Raw genomic sequence first — 21255 nt, 5'->3', positions numbered from 1 at the left:
AATTCAATAAAAATAATATAAATCAGAAATCAATGCAAGTAAGATTCCAACTGAAGTTGAATTTTCATGAATTAGAATGGACCAGTTTCTGGTTACAATGGGCCTCAGATTAAATTCTTATCTTCCAATATCTTCCAGTTTGATGCTTTAAATTATGTTGTCTTTCATTCTGTTTTCCTCAGTAAAGGATCCTGGTGCCTGATATGGAAAATGCGAGTTCTGTGACCACATTCATCCTTTTGGGTTTTTCAGAGTATCCACATCTACATGGACCTCTTTTTCTCCTGTTTTTTATTACCTACATAGTTACCTTGATAGGAAACCTGGGCATAATTGTGGTCAGAAGAATCAATCCCAAGCTTCATACACCCATGTATTTTTTTCTCAGTCATCTTTCATTTTTGGATATTTGTTATTCCAGTGTGTTTACACCTAAACTTTTAGAAATCTTGATTGTGGAAGACAGGACTATCTCTTTCAAAGGATGCATGACACAATTTTTTTTTATTTGTGCATTTGTGATTACAGAAATGTTCATGTTAGCAGTGATGGCCTATGACAGGTTTGTGGCTGTTTGCAACCCATTGCTCTATACAGTTGCAATGTCTCCTAAGCTCTGTGCTCTCCTTATAGCTGGAACATATATGTGGGGTGTATTCTGTTCCTTGACCATCACATACTCTCTTTTGCAACTTTCCTACTGTGGACCTAACATTATCAATCACTTTGGCTGTGAGTACTCTGCCATCCTCTCATTGTCCTGTTCTGACCCCACCTTCAGCCAAGTAATCTGTTTAATCATCTCTATATTTAATGAAACTTGTAGCCTCCTCATCATCCTTGCTTCTTATGTCTTCATAGTTGTCACAATCATCAGAATGCCTTCTAAAGGTGGACTCCAAAAGGCTTTGTCTACTTGCTCCTCTCACTTGACTGCCATCAGCATCTTCCATGGGATCATTCTCCTTCTCTACTGTGTACCCAACTCCAAAAACTCTTGGCTTGTAGTCAAAGTGGCTACTGTGCTTTTCACTGTTATGATACCCATGCTTAACCCCCTAATTTACAGCCTTAGGAACAAGGATGTGAAGGGCACAGTCAGCAGACTCATAAGCTTAAAACGGCATTCTCAAGCAACATAATTTACACATATACTCTACTTTTTTATACATGCATATTTTTGGAATGCAAGTTATTACACTTTAGTGATAATTGAAATTATATTATGTTTAGTTCAATTATACAACTTTGTCTTGAATATACAATATTGGCACCTTGGTAACAGCATATTTACTTTCACAAATATGTATTTGGCTTCATTACCTGTAAAGTTTCTGTATCAAGTATTTTAAAATTGTTTTATTTTCTGAAAACTGTGGAAGTTATCTTTAAAAAGGGAAATTACATAATCAAGTCTTTCTAGTTATATTATTCTTTAATTTAATATATATAAAAATGATAATTGCTTCTATATTACTCAAACTGAAATACTGATAACTATTTTTGTATCAGTAGCTTTGGTAAAAATGATTTTAATTCCATCTTAATGTTATATTTCATGTGAAATATTTCTTTATAACACAAAAATATTGTCTTAATTGAAATTAGTATGCATTGAAAATATTAGCTATGAAGTACACCACTTGCTTTTGAATGTTCACAAGATATACTACCATCAATAAAATATATTGAAACAGTGCCACTATCAAAAAAGAATTGTATCTATTCATACTAAGATATATATATATATGATAAGATTATCATGGATCAGAGGTGATTATCATATCTTATGGCTATTGAAAGTACAAATGGTATTTTGTTATGCCTAAATTCTACATAAACTTGAAAGATCGCGTCTGTGACTCATTTTACTTGTAAAATATATAAAAAGTCCAAGCTGTTTTCTGTGTTGACTATTAAAAACAGAATAGCACCCTGCACCTTGAAGGAGAGAGTTTGGTGAAACTAAGTGGTTTAGAACTAAATGTTCCAATGTGTGTTACTCTCTACTCATTGTCCCATTTTGGATCTCTCTGCTAATTCTCATCTACTATAAAAAGAAGATTTTCAGATTAATGGTGAGTGATGGACTGTTCTGTGGGTTCAAATAATATATCCTTAGAAGTCATCTCATGCTATGTTCCAGTTGAGTATCATTGGATATACAAATCACATTTCAAGGCAAATACCATGCACAAGAGTAGTTGGTCAACACAATACAAATTTCGTATTTTTGTAGGTGGATTTGTGTGTGTGTGTCTGTATATGTGTGTATTTTGTTTTTTGTTATTGTGTGTCTCTGTGAGTGTGTGTGTATTTTGTTTTTTGTTTTTGTTATTGGGCTTTTGTTTTGATTTTCAAGTTTTAAAAAAGATTTTCAAGTTGGGTGGGCACAGAGGAAAAATCTGGGCATAGTTGGTTGAAGGGACAACTTGATCAAAACATGTTTCTTTAAATTAAAAAAAAATAATTAACAGAATAGTGGCATGAAAGCAGAAAAGAAGATGACAGGGAAGAAACCTAGGAAGCAAAATTCACACAAACAGTGTATACCAGTAAAAGTCATAGTGAATCACATTTTCTTTATGCTTCTTTAAAATACAGCAATAACATTTTTAAAAGTGTAACAGACCAAATATTTTATTAGTACATATTAATCATTATCATAATATTAATAACATTAACATATATTGATTCAAAGTATGCTTGGATGGCATAGAAAAAAATCACTATTGCTTATCTCCTCAGCCCAACACAATTCCAATCCCGGGTAACCATTATCTTTTGTCTTGTTTTTAAGTTTATGCACATGGAATCAAATTTGCTTCCACTTCCACTCTTCACAGTCATAATCAATACAATTGTCATTCAAAACCTTGTGCCATAAGACAGTTTTCAAAATGGAAAAATCTGAAAAGTGTATCTCAAACATCCCAACATTGATATGACTTCTAGGGTATATTTCAGAAGCTTTATATCTCTTGTATTACATATAACCTCTTTTGTCTTGCCATTAATAATTATAGGTTAATTATACTTTTCTAGAAGCAGCAGATCAATGTATCCAAATGTCTCCATGTTACTTAAACATTCAAATATTTTTTAGACTGTTTCTGAGGGAGAAGTATTTTCTTCTTATTTTTTGTGGCTTATGAAAACATTTAGCAAGATCCTCTGAGGATTAATTTCCCCAGGCCATGCACCTACATGTGCACCATGCTAATGGTATCTAGATATCATTTTTAAAGTCTGACTCAATTTTAGAGACCAGAAGTGTGACCCGTATTTTTCTTTATAATCAACTTTAGCACCATATACTGGTTTAAATTCCCACTTCATACTTATAAACTAAGAAAATACATATGAATAGATACACTATGAATAAATATTTTTATCATTTAATAAATTAACAAAATATTCTTTGATAAATAATCTCTAAAGAGGGTTTGGCTAGTCTTGCATATTCAAATTTTGAGGAGTACCTCTATCAGCCAAATGCCAATTATAGCTACCCCAGTCATTTGTTACTAATAACAATGAATATAGCCCTAGTTTCTTCATCTACAAAACTATAGGTGTGAGTCTGGTTTTGGGATACATCTTAGTACACTATTTATATATAATAATCCTAAAATACTATTTAATGATATTAAAGTAGTATTAATAGTGCATCCTAATTTTATGATATATTTAATAATCTTAATTTTATTTTTATCAATTTAAATCATTATTATGCATCTATTAAATTATGGTCAAGGATTTGATATTATCAGGCAATTAGAGGAAAATATCTTCCTATTGGAAGCAATAGTGGCTTAAGTTATTAAACATTAAGGAAATAAAAGTGCTTAGTACATAAGTGGGAGAGATGGCAAAGGTTTATGATATATAAGTTGCATTGGAGATTACAGATTTCTAGACAGAAGTAGTTGACAATAGATTTTGATCATGTCATCTTGCTGGCTGGGGAAATTACTCTTCAGTAAATTTCTTGCTGTGCAAGGAGTAGAACTTGAGTTTGAAAACCCAGCACCCTTGGAAATTTCTGGGGGAATGTTGGTAACCCCAGCACTAGGGTACAAACAGAAGGATTGGGGAAGCTTGTTGTCCATCCAGTTTCTCCACTCTATGAGCAATGAATGAGAGACCATGTTTCAGAAAAAAAGGTGTGAATAATTGAAGAGGACAACAGATTTTGATCTCAGATCTCCACATGCACAATCACAGAAAACACACTCACACACACACACACACACACTCACATGCAGGTATATGCACAGGCACATATGCAGTGCACACGTACACACACACACACATGCACGCATATGCACAGCCACATATGCATGTGCACGCGCACGCACGCGCACAAACACTTACACACACACAGTCTTGTAACTGGTTGATACTTGAGTATAACACTAAAATAAAATTTATCTGGAGGCTAAACACACAGCTTAGAGATAGACAGGTCAACTTAAGACATTTAGTACATGTGAAATTCCACATATTGCCGGGCAGTGGTGGTGCACGCCTCCCAGCACTTGGGAGGCAGAGGCAGGCCGATCTCTGTGAGTTCGAGGCCAGGCTGGACCGACAGCCTCCAAAACAATACAGAGAAACCTTGTCTTGTAAAACCAAAAAAGAAAAAGAAAGAAATTCCACATATTGGTAAATTTAGTGGCTTTATCACATAGCTTGCTATCATCTGCTCTCTAATGTTTACAACCTTTTGCTTTTGTGGTATTATGTTCATAAATAATTGCTGCTCCATGCTGTCATTGTTGCTCTGTCCTGCTGGGCTGGCTAAAATAATTTTGCTATGCCTTACTTAATAAAACAACTACCCTGATCAGTTTTCTTAGTAGGATTTAAGTTTAACTATGGTTGCAAAAATGCCATCAGCTGGAAGATTTTTACAGTCTCTCTATATACAACAGCTTCTAACCACTGGTCCTGTACTCTTACATCTTTCTCCTAACCGTCTATGTTCTTACCTCTAAAATGCTAAAGTTTGTCTGAGTCTAAAATCTTTCATCTGTTATATCTACTTTCTCAAAACAAAGGGTGATAAAAATTTATTGAACATGCCGGGCAGTGGTGCCGCATGCCTTTAATCCCAGCACTGGGGAGGCAGAGGCAGGTGGATCTCTGTGAGTTCGAGACCACCCCTGGTCTACTGAGTGAGTTCCAGGACAGGCTGCAAAACAAAACAGAGAAACCCTGTCTCAAAAAACAAACAAACAAAAAATGAATTTATTTATTCTGGAAATGATTCATCATCTATTAGAACTATAGAAAAATGGCCTGGAGGTAATTCAACTTTGATAGGATTGGAATTATTAGCTCTAATTTAATTAGGAAAAGTGCTATAAAATCACAATGCTTAAGTCCAGAAGGCATAACTGCATACCTACAACCTCATGTCACTCGTGTTTCAATCTTTGGGGAAAAGACATTCTATAATGAAGTAATACAGAAATCTATATTGCCACATCTAATGCTGCCTTCTTCACAAGTGCAATGTCTTATGAAAAGGGTATGGTATCAAAAAGGGAAAGGACAAGAAATAGATTTACAAGGGATTATTGAACTTTTCCTTCCACAAAGACCAAATCATAAGCATAACTAAATTTTTCATAAGGGCCTTTGAGAGAATGCCACCTGTAAAAAATATATGTAAATATAGCAATCCTGATGGCTTTTTTACTATACATATTCATCCTGTTGATAAAGTACATCTTGCTTTTTCTATTCCCTCACTCAATCACAAAGAACCTCAGCTCTGATATAAATAGAATGTATTATCTCGAGGTATGAATATTCTTAGGAAGGTCAAATACAAAATATATTTTGGGTGAATTGGGGGCAGGATGGAGGGAGAGAATAGTGGAACCGACAATTGGAATCGGAGGCAACCCATTACCCTAGTGCAATGGGTACTGTCAAATACTTCCAGGGGATAAAATAAAATTAAATTATTCTTAATGATATATTTCCATAATCATAGGTGGGGACCTAGCAAAATTGTCATCAGAGAAGCTCCATCCAGCAACTGACAGAAATACATGCACCGACCCTCAGCTAAATATTACATTAAGTGGATATTGGTGAATCCTGCAAAAAAGAGGGAGGAAGGATTATAGGAGCTAGAGGGATCAACAACACCACAAGAAAACCCACAGAATCAACTAACCTGGACTCACAGAGACTGACGGGACAGTCAGGGAACCTGCATGGATCTGAACTAATCCCTCTACATATATGCTATGGTTGTATAGATTAATTTTCTTGTGTAACTCCTGACAGTGGGGACCTAGGGTTGTTTCTGATGCTTTCGTCTATTTCATTTTTTTACCCTCTTCCTCCCACTGGTTTGCCTTATCTAACTTTAATATTAGTGGAGGTGCCTAGTGTTAATTCAACTTGATATGCCATGTTTGTTTGAGAATCCTGGGAGTCCTGCCCATTTCTAAAAGGAAATGGAGGAGTAGATGAGGGAGGTAGAGGGGAAGTAGGTGGCACAGGAAAGAGGGGAAACTGTGATCAGGATATAATATATGAGAGAATAAATTTTTAAAATATCAACTTAAAACAAATAAAAAACCAAAAATAAATAATATCAAATTTAAAGTCAATAAAATATGAGAAAATGACATACTTTTCTCAATTAAAAAAAGGAAAAATTGTTTCTAGTCTATGGGAAAATATTCATTATCTTTAACCATCAAAGAAGTTAAAACAAATATAAAAATTGAGTCTCAATCTTGAGACCAATTGGATATCATTATTATACTAAACAAAATCTAATCTAATTCTTAGGATCTTTGGATATTCTATTTGTGAAAATATGACAAAAATGTAGTTCAGAAATTCTAGTGTGTAATACTGAATTACAGGTTAAGATAATCAGTCAAAAACCTGCATTGGTCTGTGATAGTTCCTCTATATATGTGTTGTAGCTCACTAGCTTAGGGGTTTTTGTTTTGTTTTTATTTTTTGTAGGAATCATCACAGTGGGTGTTGGGGTATCTCTTACTCTTTTGCCTACTCTTAGGAACCTTTTTCCTCCTGTTGGATGAACTCATTCAGTATTGACATGAGTGTTTGTGCCATGTCTTACTGTGTTGTCATACTTTGCTTAATGGATATCACCGAGAGGCCTGCTCTCTTCTGAAAGGAAATGGAGGAGCACTGGATATAGAGGATAAAGAAGGTAGTGGGGAGATAAGGAGGAGTGGAGGGAAGAGAGGCTGTGGCTGGAATGTATTATGTGAGAAAATAAAAAATTAAGTTTTGAAATTAAAATATGATAAAAATAAAATAAATATAAAGCAATAATCTCAAAGGCAGGATTTAAAAATAAAGAGAATTCATCAATTATTACAATTGGGAAAGTGGCTGAGTACAGAAGCTACCCAGAAAACAAAACATAGTTTGGTATATGATCCAGATAGACTGCTCTTGAGCATGAGAAAACAGAATTAAGCCAGTATGTAAAGTCCAGACCAGAAGTCCATATTTAGTGAGCACCATACACAAGGTAGAGAATCTTCCATGGAATGTAAACATTCCAATAAAGGGTGGACATAGAAAATTGTGTCCCATAGTCCCAAGGAAGCATTGTTTTGCCACAAAGCAAAATGAAATCTTGTCATTTTCAGAAAAATGGTTGTAACTGGTAGACATCATGTTCACACGGGAGGACCACATGTTTTCTCTAATATGCACAAAATATTTGAAAAGAATAACCTGAAAGTAAAGAAGAGACATGCAGGAACTAGGAGGAAGGAAGAAATAAAAGCTAATAAATAAGAGCAAAAAGGGAGATGGCTCAATATATAGATTAGTACATGGAAATGGCATAAAGAAATCTATTCATTATATAATTAATGCATGTTAATAAAGGTACTTAAAATAGGCTATTTTTGAAAAGGATGAAGAATATTGGGGATAATATCCAAATGTGTCTTTAAAATGAATTAACTTTTCAGTATTAATTATACAAACTTTAGGTTTTAGCTGAATATCCATTACTAAATAAAGGACGTTTTCCTTCCTGGATATGGTAAAGTTTCCATACACTGATATATGCATATTTGTGAACTTGTAATATAAATTAATAGTGATGGGAAAATTTATCTACCTGTTACATAGAAATCCAATGAGCTTGAATTCTCATAATTTTGTTATTCTTGAGTAGCTTAATATTTTCTTGAGTATTTTATAAAATTACTTTAGTATATTATCAATAAATATGTTTCTTCATTTTGAAAATTTTTATATCTTCCTTATCAATTATGTTGATTTTATATGATTTTTCTTTTAGTCTTTTTCCATCTTGCCTCTGATCACAGGACAATGTAAAATATTTTTCAATAGTTAAATAATTTCTTTAGTTTTCATTTTTTCCATCTATCTACAGGTGTAAAAGTTGGTTCAATGTGAGTTTCTGAATCTGAAACCATAATGTAAGCTCCTGAAAATAAAGAGTTAAATTAGAAATTAATGGTGGAAGAGGTATTATTTAATATGACACACCAAAATTGATAATATAACTTTGTATGGAATATTTCATTATGGTTTTCAATTCATCTTTGGTATGATGGAATCAAAAAGAAAATAGTTGTTACTGCTTAAGTGTGCTGAAAATATATCGTATAAAAATTTTCTCCAACAAGATAAATAGGTGCCTAAAATAAAATGTATGTGTGTTGTGATTTACCTCATAAAAGAATTATTAAATGACTGTGTTTATTTAATCTTTTCTCCTTGAGCTCAACTTCTTATATAGAGTATGGTCTACCACTGTTCATCAGTGTTCTTTAATCCTGAGATTTATAATGGTGATTCATAGTCAGCTGAGCCACAATGAGACCATCCAAGAAAAATATAGCTGCAGTGGAGACCAGCACATCCAGTCCTTCAACCTTATACACAGAAGTTCCATGTTAGAATGCTGTTCCCTAAAAAAGCTAAAATGGAAAACCCTCAGACAGTTAACCCAAACATGTGGCAGCTCACAGACTGTAGATTCACAGCTGGGGAGCCTGCAGATAACCAAACCAGGCCCTCTGCACATGACTGATAGTTTTGTAGCCTGATCTTTTTGTTGGACTCCTGGCAATGGGACTAGGATCTATACCTAGTGCATGAGCTGACTTTTTGAAGCCTATTACATATGGTGAGATACCTGGCTCAACCTAAATGTGGAGGTGGGGATTGGTGGGTGATCCTGCCTCAACTGAATGTGACAGGCTTTGTTTACTCTCCCTGAGAGGTTGTACCCTTTCTTAGGAGTAAATAAGCATGCACTGAAGAGAGATGGAAGGGGAGGAGGGGATTGAGGGGAAACTGTGGTTGGTGTATAAAATGAATAAAATAAAAATTGTAAAAAATAAAAATAAGAAAATCAAAGAACATTATATTTTGCAAGAAAAATCTTGTTTCTCAGTAAGTGCTCATTCACAACTTTGAAGGAAGAACCACTGTAAGCAACAGGTAAATTCTTCAAAGCATCATACAGTTACTTGCTTAAATGAAGGTCTATTTATGAAAAACAATAGCAAGCAAGAAACAAACAAACAAATGCTAAAAACAAAATCAAATCAAACAACAACAACTAAAACCCTCACAGATATCAAAAACCTACAGTCAAACTTATACAGCCTTGCATCAGACTAGGAAAGGTAGACATATTTTTTGCATAATGGAGCTCTGTCACTAGATATAACTCATCATCACCACTCTTAGGCATATACCCAAAAGATGCACATTCATACAAGGACGTTTGTTCCACTATGTTCATAGCTGCTTTATTTGTAATAGCCAGAACTTGGAAGCAACCTAGATGCCCCTCAACTAAAGAGTGGATAGAGAAAATGTGGTACATTTACACAATGGAGTACTATTCAGCAGAAAAAAACAATGGAATCTTGAAATTTGCAGACAAATGGATGACACTAAAAGAAACGGTCCTGAGTGAGGTAACCCAATCACACAAAGACAAACATGGTATGTACTAACTCATATATGGATTTTAGACATTTATCAGGAGAGTGCCAACCTACAATCCCACTGCCAGAGAGTCTGGGAAACAGAACCTTCATCCAGCAAAAGATGGAATCATAAGCAAACACACCCACAGCTAAACACTGAATTGAATTCCTGGAATCCAGTGACAGAAAGGAAGAACTGATGAGCAAAGGGGTAAAGACTGGCTGGTTTAACTTACAGAAAGAGTTGACCTGAACAAGGGGGAGTTTTTGGACCCCAGATGGATGACTGGGTGGACAGCTTGGGACTGATACAGACCCCCTGAATGTGGGTACCAGTGAGGAGGCAGAAAGACAAACTGTAGAAGAAAAAGCAGAAAGAGTTCAGGAGCCAGAGAAGAGAGAGGACACCAAGAAAATAAGGTGTTCTAAATTAGCATGATCAAAGTTCATATGAACTCCCTAAACTGAGGTAGCATGCAGAAGGCCTGCACAATTCTGTACCTAGGTCCTTTGCATGTATATATTACCACTTCCAGTTTAGAGTTTTTAATGGGATTTCTGAAAGTTTCTTTTTCTTTTCTTTTTTTTTTAATTTTTAAGACAGGATTTCTCTGTGTAGATCTGTAGACCAGGCTAACCTCAAACTCACCAAGATCTGCTTGCTTCTGTCTTCCAAGTGCTTGGATAAAAGGTGTGTGCCACCACTGCCTCGCTTGGGTCTCTGTTTCTTATGCTTTCTCTTGAAATCTTTTACTTCCATTTGTTCTGTCCAATTACAATGTGCTAATTTTTGTGTTTTTTATTATTAATCCTTAGAGAAGCCAGTTTGTTTTCAAATGAGAGATAAATGGAGTGATTGCAGATGAGAGGAGAGTAATGAGCAAGAATGAGGAGGAAAAACCATAATCAGGACATATTATGTTTGAAAAAAATATATTTTCAATGTGAGAAAATCAAAAAAGAATTGTAAAAAATCTGAGCATCCTTATTTCCTCATAACTAATGTTCACTGTCAGAGTGAGGATATGGTGGACTCCTGGTGACCTGTGGATGAGACCTTCCTTCGTTCCTTCCTTCTTTCCTTCATTCCTTCCTTTGTTCCTTCCTTCATTCATTCCTGCAATCTCCTCTGTAATGGATCCCTATTCAGGAGCAGTGGTTTTATTCTTCCTCAGTATTTGTTTTGTGAATCTAGGCAATTGCAGACTAAAGGAGGTTCTCTATGGATAGAGAGACTTTCTTTCCCAGCAAATTGGAGTCAAACTTCAGGGAAATACATTTTACTTATTTCAGCTCACTTTTCAATTATTTTGAGTCTCCCCTAACCTCTCTCTATCAGTAAAATACCAATAAATATACTGTGAGCCTCCTAGGTGTTATATTTGGAAACAAAATGAGATTATGTTCATGAAAGTGTCTGTAAAAATAAACTGTTACAAAAGACTTGGGTTATTTTTAAAAAGATACAAATATTAAAGGAAAAAGAAGAAAGGAGAAGGAAAAAAGAAAGAAAGGAAGGAAAGAAGGAAGGAAGGAAGGAAGGAAGCTAAACTCATCCTTTTTAAAATCTAAACTGGTAAAAAAATGTCTGGTCATTGTCTACTCTTGCTACATGAGAATATCTTAGTTTATTCTGTAATAATAATAATGTAACAAATTTCTATATGAAAAGAAATAAAAGCAGAAGAGGAAGTATAACTGTATTTTTAGTACAAAATGAAACAAAATTTACTACAAAGAGTGAAAAAAGAATACTAGGAAATAGTATAAAATTCTTTGTCTACTTTAGAGGCAATGTTTTCAATATCTCCGTTACTATTACATCTTTGGATTTGCTCTATTTGCTGTATTCTCACAGAGGTATTTTGCTCAGAATTTTCAAAGTATAATTTTCCTCTTACAAAATAATTAAATAGCAATTAGCACTAAAGTGTAATATCTCAAATGAAAAAATAAGCAGAATCTTTAGTAGCCAATTAGTCACAGTAATTAAAGAGAAAAACAGAAAAATTTATACCAGAAAACAACTAGCCATTTAATCTACCATTATATATGTTTTTTCAGAGGACAGAACACTTTTCTGTAATCATTTTATTATTAGAAGATTGGGATAAAGTCAGGAATCTCCAGAGTCTGAATCCCCATGCTCAAGCATCTGGATAGAAAACAAACAATACAGTGGAGAACGTGATTTCAATATATATCTCTCTGTGGAATACATATGTTCTCTCTACAAAGTTTTGACACTATGGAAAAAATAACATGAGGTGCATGATCTATAATGAACCATTTAATATCTTTTAAAATGGCAAATTATATAAGAATTTTTTATTATAAATAAAATTATAAATTTTTATTTATAAATAACAATTCTGTTATTTATAAATGTGCACCAACAAAGTCTGGTCTTGGGTAAGTTGCTTCGGCTATGGATATCTGTGTATTGTAACATCAGGCTTACTGAAATACAAAATACCATTGTTAGTAAATAATCCTATATTAATAGAGATGGAATAATGTCTCCTTACTGAAACTATTACTATATTCAACTTTGAAGTAAATATTTTTCTTAAGATTTAACTCTTTTAATACAATGCTCTTTAATATTGTGTGTTCTATAATAGATTTAAAATAAAATGTTCAAAATAAGCCTTTTACTTATGAAATGCAATGAATTTAGCAATGTTAAAGTATATCACAGCCATGAATATATGCCTAAAGCCGCAAGATAGTTGAGGCTTTTTATTCTGTGATAACATATGCACAGAGCACACACACAGAGCAGAGGAAATATGGTTTCTGTGTTCATTGGAAAAGCTTTCTTGGAAAAGATACTAGGTTACTGTAATGGAGTTGTGTGTATATAAATATGTACATACATACACATACACACACATACACACACACACACACACACACACACACACACACACACATATATATGCAATATATTCACGGATAAATGATTAGAGTAAATAAGTAATTGGATTGTATAATAAAAATTTTAAATAATGGCATGGATTTATCCTTACATTTATTGGCAACAAATTTGCTTTTATATTTCCTGAGTTACTAAGAAAATTAATGTTGACTTCTTTACACATAATGCATATTTTTCATGAAGTGATGTCAATAAGCATAAAATTATTGCAGGCAAATTTTTCCTGTTGTAATTTCCAAGGTTCAGTGGAATATATTGAAATAGAAGTTTTGACAGTCAGAACAAAAGAAAATAATAAAAGTCATACACAGAGGGAAAAATGCACAACATTACTGTTGTGTGTGTATTACATGAGACTGTATGTAGAAAAGTCTCAGGATCCCTCACCAAAGATTACTAAAACTAAGAAAAAAACTTCATGGTAGTTACATATGGGATTATAAAGCTATTGGTAAAATCATAAGAGAGTGACGTTATAGCAATGAATAGAGAAAAATGGGATTTTATGCCACTGTATTGAGAAAAAAATAATGAAAACTTTACATTAGTAGAGTATTTTAATTATAACTTTAGAATCCCTTGGGATATGTGAGTTCTTAAAACATTATACCTCCTTATCTTTTAATGTTGCCCATAACCCTAGCAATCCTGTAAGTACTCACTCTATTTATATCCAAAAACATCATAACTTTCACAAAAATACTGGCAGAACATGCTAGCAGTGACTTTTTCCTATTTGAGCTTAGTGTACTTGTTTATTTGTAACAAATAAAAGAACAATTATAACACTGTACTGACAATAGGTGTGGGATATGCCGAATCAACCACTACATTCTCTTGAGTCTTTCCCACAGTTCTTTACTGAATACAGTGTCTTATCTTTAAAGACATATTATTCATAAAATTTGAATAATATTTCAGAGTTTAGATTAAACTATCTTGAAACTACATAGCAAGCTTCCCTAGTCATAATGGTTACAGAAATATATAATGATATAAGTATAGATTTGCCATCAGGCAGAGGTGGTACACGCCTTTCATCCAAAGAACTATCTTCTTATGTAGGTTCTCTAGCCCTGTCAGTAAAATTTTTAATTGAACCATTTAAAACATCATTTTAGTTGATGTCTAGTGAGTTGATAATGATTGACTGCATTTAATAAAGGACAGTGAGATCAATGCCAAATATATTTCCCTCCTTACAATTTTTGTATATTTCTACATATATACTAAACTACTTAATTTTCCAAAGCAATCCCCTGTAACAGACATAAGAACACACCATTTTTTCTAGTTTGCTATCTCGTTATTTTCTTTTTATCTTATTTTTCTTTTTATTTACCATTCTTTCATACAATACATATTGAATGCATGTTCTCTTCTCTCCACTCTTCCCAGTTGCCCCTCACCAAGCCTGTCCCCACATATACCACTCCCCCATTTCCCTTCAGGAATCAGCAGGCCTGCCAGTGATATAAACAAAACACTGTAAAATAAGATGCAATAAATGCTGGCATAAACCCTTTTATCAAGGCTGGACAAAGAAATCCAGGAGGGGGAATAGGGTTCCAAGAGAATGCCTATACTCTTACTGTTAGGAGCCCCACAAACACACTAAGCTAAACAATTACAGCATGGATGTGAAGGAGCTAACACAGACCCATTCAGGCTCCAAGATTGCTGCTTCAGTTTATGTGATTCCCTATGAGTCCTGCTTAGCTGATTGTGTGGGCTGTAATCTTATGGTATCCTCAATGCCTCTTGCTCCATCTTTCCTCTCTTTTTTACATGGGATTTCCCAGCTCCACCTAATATTTGGCTGTGGGTCTCTGCATTTGCTCACATCAGCTGCCAGAGGAAGAGTCAATGATGAATATTTGAATATTGGGCTAGGAATACATCTATGAAAATAGCAGAATATTGTTGGGAATCATTTTACTGACTTTTTGTATCAGTTGTGTTTGATTCTAACCTAAATCTCTGAGCTCCATCTTCCAGTTTCTGGCCATACAGGCAGCGTAGGGCTTGGGATCCCTCTCTTGGCTTTTGCCTCAAATTAGACCAGTCATTGGTTTGCCACTTTTACAAGATCTAAACCACTATTACCCCAGAACGTATTTCAGGTAAGGCAGGTTGTGGGCTAAAGGATCTTTGTCTGGGTTGGTGTCCCAGACTGACAACTGTGAGCCTAACCTGGTTACTAGAGACAGTGAATTTGAGCTCCTTATCTTTCATTACTAGAGATCTTCAGTAGAGTCACCCTTCAGGTTCCTGGAAGTTTCCAGTGTTCTAAGTTTCCATATCACCCCCTACTTCTCCCCTGTTCTAGATATCTGTCCCTGTATTCTCTCCTGTAAGCGCCCCCTCACTTGATCAGTCCTATTCCCTTGACCATTCATCCCCAGTTCACCCACAAAATCTATTTTATTTCCCCTTCTCAGGGAGCCCACCTTGTTTAATTGGTAGGTCTGGATTGTAGTGCAATTCCTTACTTTGTTTCATATCATTATATATTCTAAATTTTCTAATAACATATATTTAAATATACTTTTTCTGTGTATACATGTTTATGGGATTATGCTTGTTCTGTGAACATATGTCCACATGGGTATGGAGCCATAAGACAACCTTGTGTTTTTGTTTCTCAGGAATTCTATATCTCCATGTTTTAAGGTAGGTCCTCTTATTGGATTCAGACTTGCCCATTAGGCTAGATTGACTGGCCTAAAATCTCAAGGTTCTACCTATATATGTCTTCATGATACTAGGTTTACAAGAACAAGCCAATATGACTTGCCTTTTTATTTGAATATTTGGAAACAAATACAGGTTATTCTGTGTTCAAAGCATGTTTTTTTACAGATTCGATCACCTCACCAGCTATATCTATATCTACATATACATGTATATATGTATCAATGACAATATTACTGTTTTATTTTTTACAGAAAAATATCCTAACTTCTCATAGACATCATGTGCTCAAATAAGACTCCATTGTGATATACGATGGTGCTGAATGCAAACTGCTTACACTTCCCTTCACTCTTTATTCTAAGTCTGTGCATAGCATCTACCTGACTACAATTTCTACTTTGTGAGCTTTCTTTGTATTTCATTTATGTTCTTTATTTGGCAGAATCTATGGCTAAGATGTTTGAAGACAGAAACCAGACCTTTCTCACAACATTCTTTCTGCTTGGTTTCTCAGAAGACACGAGGTACCAGGGAACGCTTTTTTGCCTCTTCTTGACAATCTACTTTATTGCTTTGATAGGGAACTTGGGCATAATTGTGGTCAGAAAGATCAATCCCAAACTTCATACACCCATGTACTTTTTTCTCAGCCATCTTTCATTTCTGGATATTTGTTATTCGAGTGTATTTACACCCAAACTGTTGGAAATCCTGATAACAGAGGACAAAACTATCTCCTTCAGAGGATGCATAGCCCAGTTTTTCTTCGGTTGTGCATGTGTGATTACAGAAATGTTCATGTTAGCAGTAATGGCCTATGACAGGTTTGTGGCTGTTTGCAACCCTCTGCTCTACACCATGGAAATGTCTCAAAAACTCTGTGTGTTCCTAGTAGCTGGTACTTATATGTGGGGTGGACTTGGTTCTTTTACACTCACTTACACTCTTTTGAAACTCTCCTACTGTGAACCTGGCATCATCAATCACTTTGGCTGTGAGTACTCTGCCATCCTTTCTGTTTCCTGCTCTGATACCTCCCTCAGCCAGTTAGCATGTTTCATCATTTCTGTACTGAGTGAGGCATGCAGTCTTCTCATCATCCTAGCCTCCTATATCTTCATAGTTGTCACAATCCTCAAGATGCCTTCCAAGGGTGGGCTCCGAAAAGCCTTCTCAACCTGTGCCTCTCACCTAACCGCCATCAGCATCTTCCATGGTGTTGTACTTCTTCTTTACTGTATTCCCAACTCTAAAAACTCCTGGCTGTTGGTCAAAGTGGCTACTGTGCTTTTTACAGTAGTAATCCCTATGTTGAACCCCCTCATCTACAGTCTCAGGAACAAGGATGTGAAGGAGACCATCAGAAGGCTCATCAGCTCCAAACTATATTCTCACTCAATATAGTTTGAAAGTATTTCAGTTTATGTGCAAAGCACATCTAATTTTTTTCATATTCGTCATAGATGAAACTTTAGCTTTTTAGTTCAAGAATGATAGTGTTTTATATCAAATAACTATTGAATATGTATTAGTTTTCAAATACTAAAATATTTTGTATGTTCTTTTGTTTGAAACAAACAAAATTATCATGTTAGGAATTTTTGAAAGAAATATATTTTAGCCTTTCTCTGGTATACCTAATAAATCTAGAATGAATGAAAAATTCTATATCTAAAAGTTCATTTCTTTTGTTTTGGGTCTACATTAAGTTCTTATTAGTATAGATATTCTCCATCTGTTCTCACACTCTTCTAAAGGATTACTTGACTCTTCACCTACCATTATATAAAGCAATTTCACTATATTCTTTTATTTCAAAGAAATCATAGTTATTGAGTGTATACACTGACGACTATTGTGAGATTTTAGACAAGCAGGTATTGAAAATGTGATCTTTTGCCTTCAGCCATCAAATATGTGCATTATAAAAGATAAATGATGAGCCTTAGCAAATTACAAACAAGTAACATTATACATTCTGATCAGGCTGTATTTATGTGTTTAGAATACATATGCACAAAAAGTAATGTAAGAAAAAGACCATGAATTTGAAGGAGAGTCAGGAGGCATATGGGAACAATTATAGGGACTAAGAAAACAATTCTCTTATAATAACAAAAATAGAGAAATAATTAAAAAGCCCTGAGCTGTGGATCAGTGTCTATCCCTGGTATACAAACTGTCTTCATGTGCCTATAGCACAAAGAGAGATGGTCTCTCAGCCTGGACTCTTAGGGGAGTGCCTTGACCCTACCAAGAGTAAAATGACAGACTCTAGATATCCCCTATGTGGAAGGATTTGGCAATAGGGTGGGAGGGAGGGGGGGGAAGGGGAGTGCGGGAAGAGGGGAGGGAGAGGGAACTGGGATTGACATGTAAAACAAGCTATTTAAAATTAAAATAAAAAATGATAAAAAGTATAGGATAGGGATTATGCTGATTTTTGGAGAATTTTATGTATTTTATGTCATTAAATCTTCGCATGTCATAAAAAAGTAAATGAAATAAAAATAAAATAAAACATGAAAACTAGTATGGCAAATTAATAAAAGCTATTGAAAAACAGTACCAAAAATCTGTTTATTTTACATACAATATTTTATGATTGATTGAGTCAATATCTTAGTAATGAAATTATTACTTTTCCATCAACAATAATCAAAGACACATAGTAACTAAACTATTATTTATCAGTAAAACATATCCATAGCTGATGGTGGATGTCCTTCTGTATGTAGGTTTCTCTTATTGGTTGGTGAATAAAACACTGTTTGACAATAGCAGCAGGAAGATAGGCTGAGTTAGGAGTTGAGGAGAATGCCTGAAGAGAATGCTGGGAAGAGGGCAGAGCGGTGATACAAGGAGGTGCCATGCAGCCAAGGAAGGAGTAACTGATCCAGACCCTTCTCCAGTAAGCCAAGACCATGTGGAAATACATAGTTCAGTAGAAAATAATAATTAAGATGGATATAGCCAATAAGAAACCCTAGCAATAAGCCAATGGTTTATAAATTAGTATATGTCTGTGTGCTATTTTGGAGCTAAAGCAGCAGTGAGACATTGTGCGAAAGAAAATTCCAGTTACACTTAGCTATGTAGCTATGTAGAGGACATATTTTTCATGCACGGTAGATGAAATGTAGAAAACAAAAGAGAAAATAAATCTCTCTTAGCCTTTCTCAAACATATGCAGTAACTCAAACTATTTACATCTTCAACAAAATATCTTATGTGCACCATCATTCTTCATATTGCATAAAAATAATAAGCTGCTACCATTTGTTCTTAACCTTCTAAAATAACACATAGTGTGTTATCAGTTATTAAATTTTTAAGAGTTAAATCATGGGAATACTCAAAAATAATGACAAAAAGGGCTGTGAAAATTTATATTTGAAACACTGGAAAATCTAAAAAAAAACAGTTGAATGCCTAAACACTTGTAAATGCAGAGAACTTGCACATGTTAACCAGGTTTTATTTAACAATGATATGAGAACAAGAACAAAGATTTTTCTAAAAACTTTTGAACCTGAGACTTCACTGTACATGTAGTTCTGTGATTGGTATAATACGTTGAAAGTCCAATAACTAGGTACGAGGTATACAAAGGACTTCCTGGCAGAAAAGAAAACTGGAAAAAATGGCAGAGTCACCAGTCAGACATAGTGGTAGCAGGACACGCAGAAGGAAAAGTAATAGTTATGAGCCACATGGCAGAATGTAGATTAATAGAAATGTGCTGATTAAGTTATAAGAACTAGTTAGGTAAAAGTTTAAGCTATAGGGGAAACTTTCATAATTATTAGCATGTGTCTGTGTCATTATTTGTGGGCTGGAAGTCCCAATAAAAAGGTACAACTATGGGGTAACAGTATGGATATTTCAAAACATGGACGACCATAATTAACTTCAGAAAGGATGACAGTACCACAAATGAAGAAATAATGCTTTAAGAGATAATGTCTCTGAGTTTTCCTGAACTAAAGAGGGCATCACTCCAAACAGATTTCTAGAACTAAAGAGGACATAGTTTCCATGCATGGTGGATGAAATGTAGAAAACAAAATGAAGTGATATTTGCATTAAAAATCAATGCAAGTTATTCTCAAAAGAATTGGACACTTCTTTGATAGCTGAATACTTTACAGCAAATGTCTTTTAGAAAGATAGTCAAAAGACATATTTTCTTTTATCATTTTTTATTTTAATTTTAAATAGCTTGTTTTACATGTCAATCCCAGTTCCCCTCCCTCCCCTCCTCCCACACTTCCCTTCCCCCCCCAGCGTCCCACCCTTTTGCCAAATCCTTCCACATAGGGGATATCTAGAGTGTCATTTCACTCCGGGTAGGGTCCAGGCACTCCCCTAAGAGTCCAGGCTGAGAGAGCATCCCTCTTAGTGCTATGGGCACACGATGACTGTTTGTATTCCAGGGATAGACACTGATCCACTGCTCAGGGCCCCATAGGTTGCTCAGGCCTTCTCGCTGACACTCTCATTTGGGGGATCCAGATCAGTTCCATGCTGGCCTCCCCGCTGTCGGTCTGGGGTCCAAGAGCTCTCCCCTGTTCAGATCAGCTGTCTCTGCTGGTTTGCCAACCCATTCTTTGCCAATTTGCTCATCACTCCCCTCTCTCTCTGTCACTGGGTTCCTTGGGTTCAGTTCAGTGCTTAATTGTGTGTTTGCCTCTGCTTCCATTAATCACTGGATGAAGGCTCCCGGATGGTTATAGACATCAAGTTCATTATCAGGAATGGGCATTCGAGGTGGTCTCTCCACTATTGCTTAGCTTGCCAATTGGTGTTATCCCTTTAGATCACTAGAGGTCACTCTGGTGCCTGATCTGTCTTCTAACCTATGATTCCCTCTTCCCCCTATTCTACCCCCACCCACTCAACTTCCTGTTCCCCCATGACCTACTCACTCTTTCTCTTCTTCCCCCTCTCTTCTTCCCAGCTCCCACTGCCCCCCAACCCTCGCCTTGTTCCCCATCCATTCAGAGGATCTTGTCTCAATCCTCTTCACTTGGGTACTATGCATATATGCATATCTTTCAGGTTCTTTCCTGTTTCCCAGACTCTCTATCAGTGAAAGTGCAGACTGGCACTATCCTGATCCATGTCTAAAATCCATATATGAGTGAGTACATACCATGTTTGTCTTTTTGCGACTGGGTTACCTCACTCAGGATGGTTTCTTCCAGTGCTATCCATTTACCTGAGAATTTCAAGATTCCATTGTTTTTTTCTGCTGAGTAATACTCCATTGTGTAAATGTACATATTTTCTCTATCCACTCTTCAGTTGAGGGGCATCTAAGTTGCTTCCAGGTTCTGGCTATTACAAATAATGCTGCTATGAATATAATGGAGCAGATGCCCTTGTATGAATTTGTCTCATTTGGTTATATGCCTAAGAGTGGAATTGCTGGGTCTTGTGGTAGATTAATTCCCATTTTCCTGAGGAATCTCCATATTGATTTCCAAAGAGGCTGTATGAGATGGCACTCCCTCCAGCAGTGGAGTAGTGTTCCCCTCTCTCCATATCCTCTCCAGCATAAATTGTCTTCAGTGTTTTTTATTTTAGCCATTCTGACAGGAGTAAGATGGTATCTCAGAG

At 35.3% G+C, this 21255-nt stretch overlaps 2 protein-coding genes across 2 annotated transcripts; both read left to right on the top strand.

The window, feature by feature from the left end:
• Positions 1–194: 194 nt before the first annotated feature.
• On the top strand, positions 195–1142 carry LOC101842120 (olfactory receptor 5D18-like). Its single transcript, XM_005065005.3, has one exon. The coding sequence runs from the start codon at positions 204–206 to the stop codon at positions 1140–1142; it is 939 nt and encodes a 312-aa protein (XP_005065062.1). The 5' UTR covers positions 195–203.
• A 14938-nt stretch (positions 1143–16080) lies between these two features.
• On the top strand, positions 16081–17037 carry LOC101842395 (olfactory receptor 5D18-like). The gene has a single exon (XM_005065006.1). The coding sequence runs from the start codon at positions 16081–16083 to the stop codon at positions 17035–17037; it is 957 nt and encodes a 318-aa protein (XP_005065063.1).
• The last annotated feature ends 4218 nt before the right edge of the window (positions 17038–21255 follow it).

Source organism: Mesocricetus auratus, unplaced genomic scaffold, assembly GCF_017639785.1.
Source record: "Mesocricetus auratus isolate SY011 unplaced genomic scaffold, BCM_Maur_2.0 Super-Scaffold_100004, whole genome shotgun sequence".
Classification (NCBI taxonomy): Eukaryota; Metazoa; Chordata; class Mammalia; order Rodentia; family Cricetidae; genus Mesocricetus; species Mesocricetus auratus.
This window is presented reverse-complemented; position numbering and strand designations above follow the sequence as displayed.

Excerpts from the sequence above, each read along its gene's own strand:
- LOC101842120 (XM_005065005.3), top strand. The coding sequence starts at position 204 with ATGGAAAATGCGAGTTCTGTGACCACATTCATCCTTTTGGGTTTTTCA.
- LOC101842395 (XM_005065006.1), top strand. The coding sequence starts at position 16,081 with ATGGCTAAGATGTTTGAAGACAGAAACCAGACCTTTCTCACAACATTC.